The sequence below is a fragment of the Cydia pomonella genome, chromosome 20 (assembly GCF_033807575.1).
Source record: "Cydia pomonella isolate Wapato2018A chromosome 20, ilCydPomo1, whole genome shotgun sequence".
Lineage (NCBI taxonomy): Eukaryota > Metazoa > Arthropoda > Insecta > Lepidoptera > Tortricidae > Cydia > Cydia pomonella.
In genome coordinates, this window is record NC_084722.1 from 7,552,298 (window position 1) to 7,572,475 (window position 20,178).

At 37.8% G+C, this 20,178-nt stretch overlaps 2 protein-coding genes across 2 annotated transcripts in view; one reads left to right on the top strand and one right to left on the bottom strand.

Moving 5' to 3' along the window:
* LOC133528905 (potassium channel subfamily K member 18-like) overlaps positions 1-14,586 on the top strand; it is a 39,491-nt gene extending 24,905 nt beyond the window's left edge. The window contains exons 2-3 of the mRNA XM_061866405.1: positions 9,739-10,443; positions 11,130-14,586. Coding sequence (XP_061722389.1) covers positions 9,834-10,443; positions 11,130-11,923 — 1,404 coding nt within the window. The 5' untranslated portion in view covers positions 9,739-9,833 and the 3' untranslated portion in view covers positions 11,924-14,586. The remainder of the gene's footprint in view (positions 1-9,738; positions 10,444-11,129) is intronic.
* The window catches only part of LOC133529401 (apyrase-like), a 192,007-nt gene that overhangs the window by 80,294 nt on the left and 91,535 nt on the right, over positions 1-20,178 (bottom strand). The gene's annotated exons all lie outside the window — the stretch shown is intronic.

The window sequence follows — 20,178 nt, forward strand, 5'->3', positions numbered from 1 at the left end:
AATGTTGTACGATCAGCAGACTTGTTCGTTGACTACGTTGTAATGTTGTACGATCAGCAGACTTGTTCGTTGACTACGTTGTAATGTTGTAAGATCAGCAGACTTGTGCGTTGACTACGTTGTATTGTTGTAAGATCAGCAGACTTGTGCGTTGACTACGTTGTAATGTTGTACGATCAGCAGACTTGTGCGTTGACTACGTTGTAATGTTGTAAGATCAGCAGAATTGTGCGTTGAAGTAATGCACACTATTGATTTGATCGAAATTGGTAAATTATGTAATTTTTATCAATATTCGGTAAACAGAACTTGCAATTTTTACCGTATTTTCGCGAAACAATCTTTAAACTCAAACTGGTTTGCCAATAGTTATTACCAAGTACTAAGCCTAATTGTCATGGACTTATTTGTACCTAAGCTCGACGTAAATTCTTAATGCGAGATATAAAACAAAAAACCTCATTCGCTTTATTCACGTACAAAATAGATCACATTAGGTAAAACTGTCTGTCTGAAGGTTGAGGGAGGCGATGGCTGAGATACGCGTCATACTGTTTAAGCTTACACGGGCAACATGTTATGTTATATGCCCCTCCCCCGCAAAAATCGGCAGACTGTTTTGTACAGAAAATTACAGACAAAGCGTCTCCAGTTGTTAAATCCTCCAAGGGACAGACTCTAAGTATGTAGTATAATTTTAAATAACGTATATTTTTAAATAATGGTGAAACCAAACGGAACGCAACCGTCATAGTATTGTCGAATTGCTTAGGGCCACCACACACTAGCGTTTTCTGAGCGTCTATGGATAATGGCGTCTCGCTGCTAGGGATTGCAAACCGGATTGATTTTCAATCCGGCCGGATCCGGCCGGATTTTGGCCATGATCCGGCCGGATCCGGCCGGACCGGATCCGGATTGGTATAGGGATATTAAAGTTACTTAAGTGACATATTTTTCTAGTTTTTTGCGTAATACGTATTTCTAAATCTATAATTTGAACTTAGTAGTAAAAAGTGTTACAATTTTATTTCAATATCACTTTAAAAACAAAATGTGAAATCGGTTTTTTATTATATTTAACCATTCACAAGTACTCAAATTTTCAATTTGCCAAAGCCTGATGATGGGATGTGGGGTGGGAAATGGAACACCTTGAAATGACTAGTTTTCGTAACTGTTCTTTGATTGAAGTCTTTGTAACATCATTCATCCTGCAAAAGACTTGTTCAAAGAACACAATATATTAACTGTACCCAGTCTTTACATCTTGGAACTGGCTAAGTATGTTAGGTGTCACATTAACCACTTCCATACCAACGCTGATGCGCACGGCTCCATCACGCGACGGCGGCTTGACCTGAGCTTGCCACACACACGACTGGCTAAAAGTAAAAAATGTCTTGCCTTCATTGGCCCGAAAGTTTATAATAAGATCCCTACGGCAATTAAGCAGGCCCCGAGTTACGCTTCATTTGTACGACAAATTAAAACAAAGCTAGTTAAAGACGCTTTGTACACCATCGACGAATTTTTCTTGTAACTGTAAATGTATAAACAATAATTGGAAATGCAGCATAAATTATAACCTGGAAAAGTAAATAAGCCTATGCTCAGGGCCGGATCCGGAACGCCCTAATTGCGGTAAAATTATTAAATCTATTATATACATGTAACCTGTAAATATATAGTGACGTATAAGATGTAAATTTTATGAATAAAAAATTGAATTGAATTGAATTGAATAACGTTGACATCCATTCTCGTAACAAAAGAAGATATATATTTTACCCCAATGATATTAAATGCGCTATAATATTATCTTGCTCTCATTTTTTTGTGCAAGAAAGTAGTAGAATGTATGATTTTTAAAAATGTTGTTTAGGGATAGAAGGGCAAATTATAGGGAACGAAACACGACACGGCGATCTCGTGCAAAAATAATAGAGTGTAGGATTAAAACCATCGCGGAAAGGGACTCCCTAAGAAAAGTTACATGGATCAAGTAAAGAATTGGCTAGACGTAAAGTAGCACGTACGTACGAAGATGAAGGAAATTGCATAAAATTGGATGAAATTGTGAAGACAAAAGATTCTCTCTTAAATTTGAATAGAAAAGAATCTATATTTTATCATATATATAATCGGAGTAAACTAAAGATTATCAATACACATATATATGATAAGCTCAACTCAAGTCGGTTGAGTACCGCCGACTTAATCCTGCTGCTGCTGTGCTGTATTTAGGCGTCTTTTTTATTTTACCGGATCCGGCCCGGATCCGGTGTTTTTTTACCAGATCCGGTAGCTCCTGAAAAGGGCCGGATCCGGCCGGATTACCGGATCCGCCGGACCGGATTGCAATCCCTACTCGCTGCGTCGAGCACCTGCCATAGTGGGAGTGGACTTGAAGTCGACGCTCGTGAGATGCTACTGTAGGGTTGTTCTTAGATAAAAAAGAGTGTCTTTCATTCAGCATCATTCATTATTATTTTCGTAGCCGAGCAATATTATTGGCATTGAAAGTTTCTATGATCAATAAATCAATATTTTAGCCTAAGCTGTATGTAGTAAGGTAGCTAAATACAACAATATAAATTAACTCCGCAATCTCACGTTTTATGAGCGTAATATTAAACAAACTTCCTAGTTTCTAAGCACTAGTTGAAGATTAGTTTCTGCCTGGTAAAAACAGGGCCGATAACTTCAAAGTTTGCGAGCGACGACTTAGATCGGTAGCTTGATTTCAAACATCAAAGCAATATGTACTTCAAAATACGTAGGTAAAGTTTAATAGCAGAGTAGATTGAACAGAGAAAACTATATAATTTGTCTAAAAACGCAGGGCACGATAAAGGACAATGGGCACTTTTGTATGGGGCAAGGCTTGGAACCGGGTTATGCAATACCGGTAAAAACCGGTTTATTTCGGTTTTCCTCCTAATTTTTATAAGAACGCGAACGCTTTAAGAACTTTATTGTAACCTAAAAAAATCGGTTTATTCGACGAACGACGAAACGGCCGGCCGGCCTGGCGGTGAGTCACGTAAACATAGTCACCGACATAGGCAGAAACCTTTTTTGCTCTAAATCGGTTAATTTGACAATGGTTCATAAATACCGGTTTAATAATAACGGTTTTTCGAGCGATACCGAAATTAATAATTTTTGCGCCAAGTACATGATAACGGTTTGGAAATTTAACCGGTTTCAGAGCCTTGGCTTGGTATGGGGAGTGTTCCATGAATATATTCTGGTGAGACATATGTACAGACAGAGACCGATCATTTAGGAGAACCGCCAACGATACCTATTGATAAGAGGATTGTTTTATAAATCTCATACCAACACCGTGTTTTTTTGAATTTCGTCACCTTCGGGGTATTGGTTGAAGATAAGGAAACTAAATGGTTCATTTTCAAAAACTTTTTTTTATAAAAGTTAATGAAATGCTACATATAGCGTTCTTGTAACACGGGCATTACATTTAACCCAACCAAGCAATTGAAAACTATGACATATCAATGTCACTTCAAACATCGATCGTCCGAGACAGTACACATTACAAGCCGAAGGAATTGAAAATGGATTTCCGGTTAATCCGGTAATATTATGATATGAAAATTGTTGAGCATTAGACTTTTCATTCGTCATGACATCTACCGTCAAGCAGCAGTACCTACTGAGAAATCCCCTACTTGACGCTAGATGTCTACTACGAAAATAATAAGCATTTTGGTAAGAAAACTGATGTATGGAGTGAGCACTCTTAATTATTTCTCTATCACCAAAGTTACCTAGTAGCTACGTAGAATTCAAATGCAGAATTCTGCATAAAGTGCACCCATGTTAATTGCTCTTCGACATACCAACCACAAATGCCTTCACCCAGCTATCAAGCCTTTTCCATTCCAATGACAACTGAAACTGTGACCACGAATTAATACTAGAGCTGTAAACAAGGTCTCCTCGTTAAGGCACCGCAAGATGGCGGTTTATAAACCAGTGTAAACTGGTCTTCAATGATACATAGTTGTTATGGGTCTCGAAGACTATTTAGATTGGTTGGGCTTTAGCGATAGAAATGGCAGCGTGCCCGTGCACTGCATTCCTCCCGATTCTGTCGTAGAGTACCACTCGCAGCTAGTTCAATTGACGATACTATTGTTGAAACCGGTGCCAATCGTAAACGCTCCGTAGCATAGCGTAGTCATATCTCTCTATCACTCTTTATCATATTTACTACTCATAGTGTTGTGTTCCTGCCGGTGAGTAAGGTTGCTTGAGCTCAATGAGGGTGTGGAGTGTTAGGGTCGGCAATGCGCATGTAACTTCTCTGGAGTTGCAGGCCTACATAGGCAACGGATTCTGCTTGCCATCAGGCGGGCCGTATACCGTACGTAGTATAAAAAAAAACTGTTTCTGTGTTGTTTAGTGTAAAGAAGCAACATAAAACTTTGTGAACTATATCGCTTTCATTAGGCGACTTTCAAACAAAAGAATCACTGTTATTATAACTAAAGAAATATTTATTTGATGTAAGTACTAATAGATTATTTAGTTTTTTTAACTCACAATAATTAGTATTTATTTTTAGTACAAAATATTTAAAATAATTCAGTTTATACGTAAGATATTCCCAACCCAGCCTTCGTCAGTTGGCAAGAAATATAAATCAGCACCGTGCTTCGTCCCAAACAAACCAATGATAATATTGATTATTTTATCCGCATGTTCCGCAACAGGCTTATTTAAAATATTTATTAGGTAATTCAAGTTAAATAAAATACTCGTCACGGCTCAATTGTCCCCATAACACTAGCGCTGAATGACCAATGAGATCTGTTGGACTAGGTAATACGATCTGGCCCTCGGTTCCCCCTTTCCCTCACGAATTCCTTGGCCTCCAAAGCCCAAGGTCTCGCAGTCTCTACTGCACAAAGTCGTACATTGGCTCCAGGGCAGGGCTACTTGGCCTACTTGGGCTACTCCGCGGTTGACCCAAGTAAGAAAAAAATAAAAATATATTTGTACAAAATATTAACTGTAAACTGTCTATTTCTTATAATGTTACCCTGTATATTCTGTGGCAGCAGTGGAGACATGCAATAACGCCGGTCCACACTCGGTTAATTACACTGAACACCGGCGACGCCAACTAATGGATGTTGCCAGCATATTAACAACTATTACTTTACCTGGCATGGAATATTGTGTACCGTTAAGTGGGGTAACTGGGGACAGGAGGAGCAAAATTAGACAAAGAAAAATTCCCCAATTATGTGAACGTGGCTGACAGCAGTGTATTTTTTACAATCGGTGTAAGTTCGTAGTCAAAAAAGATCATATCCCTCCCTCAATTACCCCACATGACGGTACCAAGACAATGATACGTATCATGTACAAAGTCAGTGTCAGTTCAGGATGTCCGGATGTCCGGAATGTTCGGAAGGTGACTGCAACAGCGTCATTGCTGCAATATTGTAATTGCGGGAAATGGGCGATGCCACTGTAAATTTGCAAGCAATGGAAAGGAAGCAAGCAGGTTTCGTTGCTATGGTGCTATTGATTCTTCGTGGTACCTCACTTCTATGTTACGTCATTGTGGTCGGGTAGAGTTAGTTGCATATTCCCAAATGGTTCCTGTTCGCCTGCCAAGTTATCTAGTAGTTAATCTATATAAGATTCGGCTTAATTAAAAGAGGTTGAATACCTCTACTATATATAACATACAATTTACCATTACTAAAGCCTGGTCACACCACACCTAACGAGTCAGCATGACATGACGTCTAAACACATCACAGAGAATTCGGTCGAGCAATGACCGAGATAGTCACTCGGTCCCCAATCATTTTACTAGACCGAGTGCTCACCCCCGCCCTCCCCGGACTGACTCGTCAACTGACTCGCCGGGTGTAGAACATATACCCTGACCACATGCAACGAGTACAGTGGCGAGAGAGTGCCTCGGCCGAGTGCTGGGTTCGTGTGTACTGTGTACTTTGTGACGAGTACTCGGCCCAGCAAAATGGCGAGCGAGTCACTTGGACCTTGTTTTGTTTATTAGGCCGAGTGTCCATTTTGATATTATGTATCTAAACAATATGTACTCTCAAAACGACTCGAGCCTAAAATAATTCTGAATGTGAACAGAATGACTTTAAGCTAAGATATGTGTTCGTATAGTTTTTGCTTATAATAATAAATACTTTATTATTATTATAAGCAAAAACAATACGAACACATATTTCCATCCCAATGAACGTAGACACCAGTGTTCTTACAAAACTCATTGTTAACAAAATCAATAATTGTAGGTGTCTCACAGCAAATGTACTGGAATTAAAGAGACGTCTCCACTGGCTTGGAGGATAATGTCCAACAAACTTTTGCAATAACTTTGTCCTTCCCTTAATAAATAACAGGAATAAGTGAAGGCGACAAAGATAGGACAAGTTTAATCGATAATTTGTTCATTTAAGATTAGGAGTTAAGTGGATTAACGATTTAAGTTCTGTTTACGGAAAAAGCCTTAACGTCTTATTAGATTAACCGTTTGACTGTTCTTAGACAAGTTAGTAAATTTGAACCATATTTAAAACATGATGGTTAGGGGAAAGTAGGGAAATTGAAAACGGCGTGTATTTTGGAACAGTAAAATATAAAGTATTTCTAATTTGACTACACAATCTTGAGTATGTTCAAGTCATCACCAACATCAATCATTCTTCATGCTGTCTGATTCGAAAGCTACGTACATGCGGTCACGATTTTGTCGAACGTAGTATTTTCAACTGTAGTTTTAATTTTTATTACATGTTATGATCGATGTAAGCAGGGAATTTTTATGAGTCTCCATAATTCGTTCCAAATCTCTTGCAAAGTGTTTCCAATTCCCCGACTTTTGATAACGTCCGCCGTGGCACTTCAAAAAGCGTTCTTGACAATATGGGCCGTCCGTACAATGGGGAATTACTGCAAAGAACTTTTTCAATAGGTGCCATCGTCACGTTTTTATCACGGCACCTCCCGCCAAAGGAGCAAAGCTCATCCTCACTTCTTAGATACGTGGCATACTAAGAATAAGCGGACATCTCGCTCGTTTCTTCCTAGAACATGCAGAATGTGGAATGAGTTGCCTCCTGAGGTATTTCCTTTGCGCTACGACATGGGATTCTACAAGAAGCGGGTATTTAGGGTTCTCAAGGGTCGGCTACGCTTAAGTGGCTCCTATAATGTTGCTTATGTCCATGAGCGACGATGACCGCTTCCCATCAGGCGGCTCGTCTGTTCGTTTGCTGACTATAATATAACATAAAAAATATGGGCCTTTAAAGCTCTGGTTTCGTATTAGGATAGCGTAGCGGTGCCGTCATATAGCGGCTGGCTCCATACAAAAACGACTACATCCATATTTAGCCGTATTCTTTTGTATGGAGACTGCCGCTAAGTATATGATGGCACAGCTATCCTAGGAAAAATGTATAAGGCCTATATAAGGCAAAGGGAATATAATTCCCAACCGATTACTGATTTATAACTTTATATCAAAGTGATAGGTTTAAATATATGGTTTTAGCGTTTAATTTTATTTTTACCTAGTTGCACTGGAAATATCATTCCATTATTAGCAGCATAAGATAAACTGCTAGCAAATCAGGCCTATGTCAAAAATAACACTTATAAAAAACCTGTCCCTTTAGAACCAGACTAAACATTTACCTAAATTAAACGAAGTCAGATCTGATTCTCTTTCAATTCGTTTCCACTACATTTGAGGCCTTGTAATGTCGGATCAAATGGTTTAAATCATGTACTTTCATGGGTTAAGCGACGGTGGACGAGTCGAGCTCTCGGGCAAGCTAGTGACACGTGACCTGACCTGACATATACTCGTAATATAATGTAATAAATATGCGTTCTTGTACAGGATGTTAAGCAGCAAGCTCGGTTCTCCGTACAAACATAGTTACGCTCTCATATTAAAACGATTAGCTGGATTGCCCTAAAACTTTGTATTGACAATAGAATAAGGTATACCTGTCACTATCATATGCCTACTTGTTAGGTTAGAACGTGACAAGCATGGTGACAAACAAGTGATAGAAATGGAACCATGCTGCCACCGCTGTAATTAGTTTATGTAGCTTCAGATGCCATAATTAAAAAATACAGCGGTTTTAACTATTTCATACAAAACGTTTTTGCTCTATTTTCTTTGTTCTATAAGCTGGAGCTATATAAACTAATTAAAGGCATAGATATATCCCATGTCATTGAATGTCCAAAGTTTCATCACGATCCATCCGTATGTACGGGAAGGTGAAATTCGTCCGAGCTTGTTGCGGACTCTTAAAAAGAGCGAAAGGGTGCTTTTCCCCATTACATGTAGGTACTTACTTACCTCAATCCTTCTCTGAAGAAAGTGTCATGCAAAAAGGTAAATGTAATAACCGATTATTGAAGAGCACACGTACACTGAAGGCCTCTTCGAACTTCATCTGCATGCTATGTAGAGCTTGTTAGTGCTTAGAGTGAGTGAGTGTCTGGTAGGACTGAGATCGCTTCGTTGTGCAAGTGTAATATCACTCAGATCGCCGCGAGCTTGGCTGATAAAATGGCGCTTCTGCCGAGATTTACGTCGGCCTAAGTGTGTTTTATGCTTTATGGCTTATAGATGGGAACTCTGGAAGTAATGAGTATCTATTATGAGAAATATTTATCGTTGTATTATGGGCTCATTCTTTAAAAATACTGGGCATTTTGGGAGATTCAGTGCCTCGAGTATGTTCTGTGGGGCACGCAACGACGGGTTTCCCGCCATAATGAGAAAGCAGATGGTGTCTCTGCTGGGACGAATCGTTTCTGGACTCAAAGTCAAAAAGTTTAGCGTAATTCTTAGATTATGTTAATTTTTTTAAATATTTAGGATAGATATATTTTTCTACTTATTTTATTAACCTAGTAGGTTTAATTTAAGTATGTAATTTCGGAGTACCATACTCCATAGAATTGAATTGAATTTCCTTCACACATTCCATATACTCGTAATCTTGAGTATCGTTAAAATATACAGGAAGGCCCAAAATTACGTTGACAAATCATTGTCAAATATTCTCATCTAGCTTTGCTAGATGCTAGATGAGCATATTTTGGAAATAATTTACTTATTTTATTTTAGTTACCCACATATTGTGGATTGAATTATTAATGAGTAAATAAAATATGTCAGCAAGGAAAATATTATTAAATCACATTCCATGTAATGTAGGGATCATAATCCAATCCATAAAAATCTGTCAAACTCAAAAGAATTTGTACTTTCTGTCTAAAAGAAAAGTTAGTCATATAAATAACACATTTTAGAGGCTGGATCTTTGTCATTAAACTACGTCCAATTATTAGCGTAATTTTGAGCCATTCTGAGAAATGGGACTTAATTTTATTTCTTACAAAGTAACGTAGACATAAGTTACGGCACAATAATATAAAGTCAAATGTTAAGAGAAACCACAAAATCATCGATATACCTTTTATTTTCAATGTTTTCCCTATTATCTATTAAGCGACCCGCCTTTTTCAAGTTACTACTGCCATGTTATTTTGGCTTGCTCTTGGTTAGCATAATAAAATCTACTGCGAACCTTGCGAATTGACTTTTCATTATGGAAAGATAAACTTCGCCCGCACCGTTTTGCATATAAAGTCCCTAAAAGATTTTGTCTTTCTTTTCAGATGGATCTCTCCAGTAACGTCTAACTCACACAAAGGACGGCTTGCTTCTCGTAAAAATTGCTAAGAATATGCTTTGTGACGATTTCTGAGCAAATATGGACAAAAACTCCAAGAAGAAGAATCATGTCAATGGTAAATATAAAAAGAACAACAAAACAGACAATTATAGACTCGATGATGAGATTGATACTACTTGCTGCTTCTGTATCAAAACCAAAAAGAGTCAAAAGAAAAGTCTCATCGCTGGATGTGTCACAAACTTAGGGATATTTGTTCTTCTTCTCGGATATACTCTTTTAGGAGCGTTCGTGTTCCTTGCCATAGAAGGGAATGCCTCGAAAGTCCATCAGAAGACCTTGGCTACCACGTCATACCAAGCGAACGAGGTCGCGAAGACTGTTCCAATCTCAAAACTGAACGGAACGATCGCACAAGCTAGCGCGGAATTGAGGTCACAGACTGTTGAAAGCATTTGGGAGATAACCGTATCTTTGAATATTCTTTACAAAGAGAACTGGACGAGGCTAGCTGCCCAGGAAATTGCGAGGTTTCAAGAGAAGTTGGTTGCAAGAGTGGCGGCAGATGTGTCCGCTCAGTACGGTGGTGCTAGAGCGCTGGAGTCGGCACCAGCTCTCATAGTGGATGACTATGAATGGAATTTTGCCAAAGCTTTTTTGTACTCATTAACGGTTCTTACGACTATAGGTGAGATATTTTCTTGTACACAATATAGTTCGTGTCATCCGATGTGCTACTTCTACTATTTGCATCTATCTATCAAGTACTTGTCGAGACTTTTTTAATTAACATAAACTCGATGTGCTTGTGTTTTTTGCATCGAAGAGTTCCTACCTAACCTACCTAAACCGTTTGCTACCTTCGGATTGCATTATCAGATCAGCTCCATGTTACCATATTATTTCATTGTCATCGAAATTGCGGATGTACCTACTCCAAATTTCAACTGAATCAGCGTCGGGAAGTGGTTCAAATTAAGTTACAAAATTTGAAGCATAACACATGTAAAAAGATAGTTTCAGTTAGTCAAGCTACATAAAAGTGTGTACAAAATAACAGCTCAATGACTCACCCCAAACTTTATTAGTAACGTAATTTGAGACTAGGTACATAAATTGAAAGTAAATATTTAAATAATTTTACTATTTCTATTAGTCCTTTTTAGACTTTTAAGGCCCACTTGCATCAACCCACTAACCCGGGGTTAAGCAGTTAAACTATTAACTCAGTGTCAAATTGTACTGGTAACCATTGTAACTCCAGGTTTAACCGGTTAACCCCGGGTTAGTGGAATGGTGCAAGTGGGCCTTATAATAATAGTTTAATGTGCCTAAATAATCATAAGTATTTTAACACAGAACTTTCTTGAGCAGGTTACGGCAGTGTGGCTCCGAGGACAGCACTAGGGAAGGCAGTTACCATAGGATACGCTGTCATTGGGATTCCCTTAACCCTACTCTATCTATCTGTTGTTGGCGCCTTATTGTCAAGACTCGCAAGAAGCATATTTAGCAGGGCACTCTGCTGCTGTCTATGTACTAAATGTGGATATTGCTGCCTCGACGAGAGAACGATAGGAGGCAAAGACAGGAAAGATAAAGTAAGAAGACAAGATGACTACAGAAACCCATCATTACACCTTCAAGAACCGTATTACGTCCGGTCACCATCAGGTACCATTATTTCGGCATCTCAAGCGCACAGCGTCAGCACGACTTCTATAAAAGACAAAAACCAAAGCTTAAGCTTCCTCCGCGACTGCGACTCCTTGAGCTGCACAGATACTGACTCAAAAATCTCCTTGCACGGTTTCTCGATTCTCGCCCCTCTTTCTTTGTGTCTAGCCGCCATTTTTACATATATTTTCTTTGGTGCGTTAGTTCTTTACCAGTTGGAAGGCTGGAGCCCCATTGACGGCGTTTACTTTTGTTTTATGAGTCTAAGTACGATTGGTTTCGGTCATCTAGCGCCTGGAGCCACTCAGAAAAGTGGAGCTTCTACTGGAACTGTATGGTTTTGCTCGATTTATATAATGACCGGTTTAGCTCTCACTGCGATGTGCTTCAACGTGCTGCATGACGAAATTGTCCACCGCCTAAGACACCACAAGAAAATTATCAAGAGCACTCAGAAGGTGCTAACGCCAGAGTTCTTGCATAGGTCTTGACGAGATGAAAGTGCCGAACTGACTGAAGACACTTTGATTGATTCGGAAGGAGAGTCGTTGCCAGAGGTTCTTCACCATGTTTCTGGAAGATGTAAGGGGGGAGCGATCCGACGGTCAGTGTTTACACTCCGGGCAGAGAAACAGCCAGACAGAACGACTTCCATGTAATATAGGAGATATTAACTCAGAGATTTTCCCTTGATATTTTCCCTATAGATATTAGGAATGGGTAATTGTTTTATTGGTAGAAAAATAATATTTTTTCTTTCAATAAGCAATCAATATTACACGAAACTCATGTAAGGAGTTCATATTAAACCCTCAGGTAACATTAGCCTCTGATTTTGGCGTGATATTAAATTGATAATACCTATTTTACGCATTACTCCAGGGATGTCATTTTCCCAGATAATGTGGCATGAAATAAAACATTATTGCTGAGGGATGGAAAGAAACTGATTTCTGACGAGGTACTTACCTAGATGGCAAAAGGTTCGAGTCAGAAAAAGCCCATTTCCACCGAAACATAGTGCTTTTCTCAAACATGTGAGGAAATACATTAAACATAATATATAATTTAGCCAATGTTGCAAACGTGATGTATACGTTCCTTCCGCAATGTTGCGCGCACCGCGCATCCGGCAGGCATCTCGTGCAGGGCCCGGGGCAGCGGACAAATATGGAATTTTCACCTCAGCAGCTCGAACAAGGGTACTTTGCTGCTTGCAAACAGTGAGCAAAATCGCAGTTTGCTCACGGAGTGAGACGAAATGACATTCAAATGATCTTTATATTCGAATGTCATTTCAACGTTCAGGGCCTAACACGAGTACGAAATACTTGGGTTCGATTCCATCCGTCCCCTTCATAGCATCGTCATTAGCAAAAAGAAAGAGACAAAGAAGTTCACACATAATTCAACGGTATATTGATGGTTTATAATAGACCTACGAAATAAATCAGAACGCATTGTTCCTAAACACCTACGAGTACGAATTCGTAATAATTAATTCTTGATTTTTTGATAAGAACGCTATATTTCACGGATTTTATACAGTTTAAATAATTAACTTAAAACAATACAAAGATTATCACGCAAAATTAATAATTTTTCGTGAGTGAAAGAGTGATTAGATTTTTTCAGGTACTTTTCCTTCCAAATATGTTCTCATTGCAGAGTGAAAATTCTTGTGTATTACACGAGATCAAAGTTATTTACATCTCGTGCGCTTTTGAGTCCCTTGCTACGCTCATGAATCTATTATAGAATCTTTCGCTTGCACGGGACTCGAGCGCTGGAAAAAATATCAAACTTTGCTCTCTTGTTGTACAAATAACTATTGTATCGGTTATTTTACTCCTAGGAGTCAAAATAGTCATATGAATTTCATTTTTATCCACTGCGTCCGTGCCGGAGTCGCGGCGGGCCCGCGTTGTCGATGGTTGGGATAAAAATTACGCACTTTGCGTCTTCGATTTACGAACAAAATGCGATCATTTCCGAGCATGTTTGAGAAAAATATCTGTATTTTACAGAGTGCTAGGCGCAGCTAATGTAGACAAGCAGTTAAAGACGGCTCTTGATGCATCGCTGCTGCTACCCATCTTTGGTACAATTTTAGACTTGCAAACATCTTATGTAGGAAATGACATCCCTAGGAGACATATAAATAGAAGAAGCTCACGTACTCAATAAAGTAATGACTGACCATATTTGTTAATTATTTTGTATAGCCTAGAAGATTATATACAATTAGGATTCATTATTTAAAGGAAGGGGAGCTGTGTTGAAAGTCCTATTAAGGCTAAATGTAACCTATTATACTTTTAAAGAAATTTTATGTAACGTTTTTTGCATCGTTTATTGTAAAAAACTAAGTACATTTATCTTGAACTTTCAAGGATATTTCACATTAATCTATAATTTGACTAAATTAACAAAAATATTTTTTTAGATTTTAAATTATTTATAAATATTCCTGAAATAAATAGGAATATATGACTATCATGTTTTATCTGCATTTTAAAAATGTCTTCAACCGTCAATTGTATACTAATAAATACAGATTGATGCAAATAACTTGACCAACTTTAACCATCATTTACTTCTTAAGGCGCCTCCGAGCTTTAGGGTGCCTACGTATAAAATCGCAATTTCGTTATCAGCGTATCCCTTCTCTATTGCTCTTGCCTATTATTATTGGACCTTTGTTAATATAACATTATTTCCTGGTATTACCAGAACAGAGTAGGTACATTGTTAAAGTTTGTCAGGTTGTTGGGACGTACGGTGAAAATTGTAACTGCCAACTGAGACATTTGTTTGTCAGACAATGACCATTTTTTACTTAGGTAAAATGTTGTAGTTTAATTTAATTTCTAAGGTCTTTCGAAAAGATACTGAAACACTGTTATAAACCCAGAAATTGTATTTTCAGTTTGACTATTTCTAGATTTAATCTAAATTAATTTAACATTGGACAAATATCTTTCTGAAAAAATCCTATTTATGATTATTTTAATAGGAAATCAGAAGACTCACATAATGAATTGAATAGGTTGTAGCTCATACAAAGTGTGGATTGAAGTGTCAGTTTTTGTGCAATTGTATGAAGTGTATGATAGACTTTTGGGAATAGAAAAATAAAACAGTTTTAAGCACAGTTGCGTTTGAATTTATTTGTGACATTATAATTATTTCAAGTCATAGGTACCCATAACATAAAAGGAAGACTGCTCAATCTATTAAGGTAAAGGGAGAGAAAGGTGGTCTGTAAGCCTAGGGAAATTTAATGATGTGTATGTACCTAACCCATGAATTTCATATGGTAACCATGCGTTTTAGAAACAATTTTGTACCCACAAAATTTAAGAGTTCTATATAAGCACTCAAGTCTTAACAAAATACTTACTCAAATCTTGAAGAACTCAAGTTCAGAATGAATACAGTTTGAAAATAGTATTTTATAAAATCGTGATATAATATAGAGCTTTTCAGTCAGGTACTGTGTTTAGGTAACGAAGCGTGCTGAGTTGCCTCAGTAAGGTACGAGATTGAAAAGCTTGTTTATGTCACTATTGTATACAATACTTTTTCTACGAGTCATCTAAAATAATATTTTTTTTACTATAAAACCTAAATAATTAATGAAAATTGGTAAGTATCTCAGTAGGCAAAAATGTAATACAAAATATATAAACGCGCGATTCCCGCCCCGCACCTCGCGCCCCGCGCCTGTTTAGCCTTTTCTATGGCAGTGCGGCGGCGCAAGTGATTGGTACTTTTTTAGGGTTCCATAGCCAAATGGCAAAAAACGGAACCCTTATAAATTCGTCATGTCCGTCTGTCTGTCCGATTATGTCACAGCCACTTTTTCCGAAACTATAAGAGCTATACTGTTCAAACTTGGTAAGTAGATGTATTCCATACCCCGCATTAAGATTTTTACACAAAAAAAAAAAAAAACATTAAATGTTGGGGGTTCTCCATACTTAGAACTGAAACTCAAAAAATCTTTTTTCATCAAACCCATACGTGTGGGGTATCTTTGGATAGGTCTTCAAAAATGATATTTAGGTTCCTAATATCATTTTTTTCTAAACTGAATAGTTTGCGCGAGAGACACTTCCAAAGTGAAAAAATGTGTCCCCCCCCTGTAACTTCTAAAATAACAGAATGAAAAATCTAAAAAAAATATATGATATACATTACCATGCAAATTTCCACCGAAAATTGGTTTGAACGAGATCTAGTAAGTAGTTTTTTTTAATACGTCATAATACGGAACCCTTCATGGGCGAGTCCGACTCGCACTTGGCCGCTTTTTTATAGTTGACTACAATTTTATGTAGTTCACAGAGAAACTCGTGGTCACAGCGGAAGTGTGAATATTTGGGACAGTGTTTGAGTAAATGGTCGATAGTTTGTGGTGTCGTGTCATCGCATGGGCAGGTATCAGTGTTGGTGATGTGGAAGGTGGAAGCGTGCTAGATAGGCTTTGTGATATCCATGGTCGGTAGTGGTGGAGTTGGAAGGTGAGTGACATATGCTTGCGAAGTGTTGTTACGTGTAATATAAACAAAGTAATAAGAGTTGTAGGCCGCCCGTACTGTAAGCTTGGACCTACAACTTTAAAAATAGACAATTAAAAAAATAAAAAAAGCTGACTACAGCGTTTCGAAATGAATCTTATAGTTCAGTTGGGAGCCCATACTGAAAATTATGCAATTATAGTTAGGTATACGAAATCTTAATTCAACCATTACAGTCGACGAGTACAAAAACTAAGTTAAAGCACCTACTGTTGGTTAAGACTCAAACGACTTCGAGTCTTAACCAACCCTAGATCTGTTACGCAAGCAAAATATGGGGCATATTTATAAGCTGTTGAAAGGATAAATAAATAATAAATATTACAGGGACATTCTTACACAAATTGACTAAGTCCCACGGTAAGGCTTGTGTTGTGGATACTCAGACAACGATATGTAAAATATAAAATACATTAATACATAGAAAACATCCATGAGCCATGACTCAGGAACAAATATCTGTGCTCATCACAGAAATAAATGCCCTTAATACCGGGATCCGAACGCAAGACCATCAGCTTCATTGGCAGGGTCGCTACCTACTCACTAGGCCAGACCGGTCGTAAAAGGATACTTATAAGGATAGAAGAATACTTATAAATTTGAAAAATAAAACAGTTTTAAGCACAGATATAACAGTTTTAAGCATAAATAGCACAATATGCTGCCCGAAAGATTTATAAAAGCACCATCAATTTCTATTTATTTATTATATGGATAATGTCCCGATTTCGCATCACCCATAATCGCTGTCATTACTTAACTTTAACTGTGCAAAAAGTATCCATTACACGGTATTCCTAAAATGTCGTATGTATTATAGAATGTGCAGGCACATATGACAGCATGAACATGGATAAATATATTGTTCAAAATATCAACTGAACTGGTTGCAAGCTTGACTAGAGCGTAAATAATGAGACAAAGTTGCATAACAAATCGTTACATTTCATCAGTATGTTAATAACAAAACTTCCGTTAATAACAACACAGACAATAAATATGTAAAAACGGATCAATCACGTATTTTAAGTCGAAAACGCTCCACATGTTTCACTCCGTACCGAGGAGTGTTGTCAGCTTGCGTTACGCACGGAAGGCTATCGTAATTAGTCGTCATCCGAATTTTAACCGTGATTGTTTGGTCAGTACCTCCGTGCTGGAAAACTGTATTGGGTAGAGTACGACAGTGTGGACGAACCATTAGTGAATGACGTAGTGAGTGATGTGTGCAACCCATTATTAGACAATAATGCCGTAAACGAGGGTAGTTTCTTGCCTTCCCTGCCGCCACCGGCGCCCGCGCCGAGTCATCAGGCGCGGAGGGCTGCGGCCCGCAGTCTGCGCCGGTCCTTCAACGCAAGCTCCTGACGCCACTCTTCGGTACGGAGTAAAACATGTCGAGCGTTTTTGACTCAAAATACGTGACCCGTGTTAACATATTTAATATTGCTCAGGATGCCGGAGGATACTCCAGAATGCCAACAGTAAAAAAACTACATTTCGTTATCTAAAAGAGAGGTAGTAATAGTCGGAATTTTCTGAGGTGATTTATTGAGCTCAAACCCCTAATCTGTTAAACAAAAAGTATCGTTTCTTTTATACAGTGAGTACTTCTGCTACTGCGTATTAACCCGTCGCAAGTAAACAGGAACAAACCCCGTATAAAAACCAATTTAACCATCCTATTTCTATATGGTTCAAATTCATGCAACACCAAATTCGGGTAACATACGTTTTGTTTTCTCCAAAAATGCCCTGCCCTTTTTTAGGGTTCCGTAGTCGACTAGGAACCCTTATAGTTTCGCTATGTCCGTCTGTCTGTCTGTCTGTCTGTCTGTCCGAGGCTTTGCTCCGTGGTCGTTAGTGCTAGAAAGCTGAAATTTGGCATGGATATATAAATCAATAAAGCCGAAAAAGTCGTACAATAAAATCAAAAAATTTAATTTTTTTTAGGGTACCTCCCCTACACGTAAATTGGGGGTGAATTCTTTTTTTGCTTCAACCCTCCGGTGTGGGGTATCGTTGGAAAGGTCATTCAAAACTAATAGGGGTCTTTAACAAACATTATTTGATAAAGTGAGTGAAGTGAAGTGAAGTTTGTTATTCGGAGATAATCGCTCCGAAAGGAAAAAAAATGTGTCCCCCCCCTCTAACTTTTGAACCATAGGTCCAAAAAATATGAAAAAAATCGTGGAAGTAGAGCTTAAGAAAAACATCAAATGAAAACTATAGCGGACATTATCAGTTTAGCTGTTTTTGAGTTATCGCAAAAAGTTTCCCCTTCATAGTAAAAAGACTTACTTTAATTAGGTACTGATTATGCAAATTTGCCTATTTGTTTAACTCGGGTGAAAGGTACCGTTTTATCCCTTGGTTAACAATTTACTATACTTTAAGCTCCAGTTTAGCTTATTGTGACGGAAGAGTAACTACGGAACCCTACACTGAGCGTGGCCCGACATGCTCTTGCCCCTTGCCCGGATTTTTTGATGAATGCTCTCTGAATGAACTGTTAAATAAATTTGAACCTGAATACTATCACGATAGTTGCTTTTTAACGACACTGTAGCTTTGGCACGTGTCGTGAAAACGGGAGCAGATAAGTTTAACAGAAATCATCTCAGATAATTTCAACTATAATGAAACTAATTTGTCATTTTAACTTTATGTATTTTTACAAATATTTTTTTCTTACGAAAGAGGTTAAACATAAATTAACTAAAGGATGACTCATGCTAGACTGGGCCGGGACTTTCGGCGCTTCTTTTTCCATGGAAAGCACCACGTGATCAACCACCTGTCAATGTGTCAAGCCCTAGAATTGTGTCAAATTCTATTTTTTTGTTGTGAGTTTACAATAAGAAAGAATAAGAAATCATTTATTGCTACAAAAAATAACATTAACAATTAGCATGCATGGAAAAGGAACGGGCTCAGCATATGCTGTCCGTTCGTGCAAACTATTGTCATTTTTTGTAAATTTTTATTAATAAGATTAAGGGGCAATATGTTGACGCACAGGTTTTCGTGAGTGGACTGAACTTTCAGCCCGGCTTCTTCAAAAACAGAGACTAGTTTTTTAAGTTTTATAGCGGTCAAATTTCAAGAGTTACTTTTTCCTATATTTTTGGTCTTTACGAGCTTACACACACGTAAGCGTACGCACATATAAAAAGCTAGTCTGAAACCGCCCTAACAATGTTTAGAAAGTATACAAAATGAAATCCAATTTTCTCGCATAATTCCATCCTTGCGTGTATGTAAGTCAAACCGAAACCGTAACTTTTGCGTTATTAAATTAGTTATACCTACTTATGTTATGATCCTATTATGTTATGATCCTAATCACGTAATTATGAACCTTCGTTAATTTAATTTACACATATGCGTAACAGTTTATAATCAAACTCAATGACTGTTACGAAATTTCAAAGTCCTAACAAAAAGTAAACTTCACCTCATTTCAAAACTTGATTTAAGGAAGGTTTCACTTAACCTATAGGCCAATTCGACTGTACACTGATATGATATCACAATGACATCTAACTGATCTTATTCAGTCATCGTGCATTTCGCTCGTATATGTCCGTACATGTATTGGCGCGGGCGAGACACACGATAACTATAGTATATTACACAATAATAAGGTATTCTCCTACTAGTCAAATCAGTTTGCTTTTTAGAACTGTCAAAACGATTTGCCAATATGGGATTTATATGAAAACTACTATAGTTACGTCACGGTAAAATCACCTACTTTTTTAGTCCTATCCGATTTATTAGATTGAAATTATGTCAAAATATAAATGCATGGTGTGAAATAATTTATTATAAATACAGGAAACATCTTTATCGTCAGCCGAGGCGAAACCGAGGTCGACAAACATGTGATCTGAGGCTTGATGAAGTGTGTATTATTGGAAGAACCCTAGTTTAGGCTATTTAGCAGAATAGTGGAGCTGATAGTTAAAACACTAGTTCTCGTGGTGAATATTATATTGCAAGTGATTGATATCAGACAGCTGTACAAAAACATAACAAATTCAAACGGGTGTCATATACGAGTATGTGTCGTAATAAATTTACTATTGTGCCAGCATACACATATGCAACCTCCAATATGTATACTTACTATTTTTCTGTTTTATGGACCCAGCAGG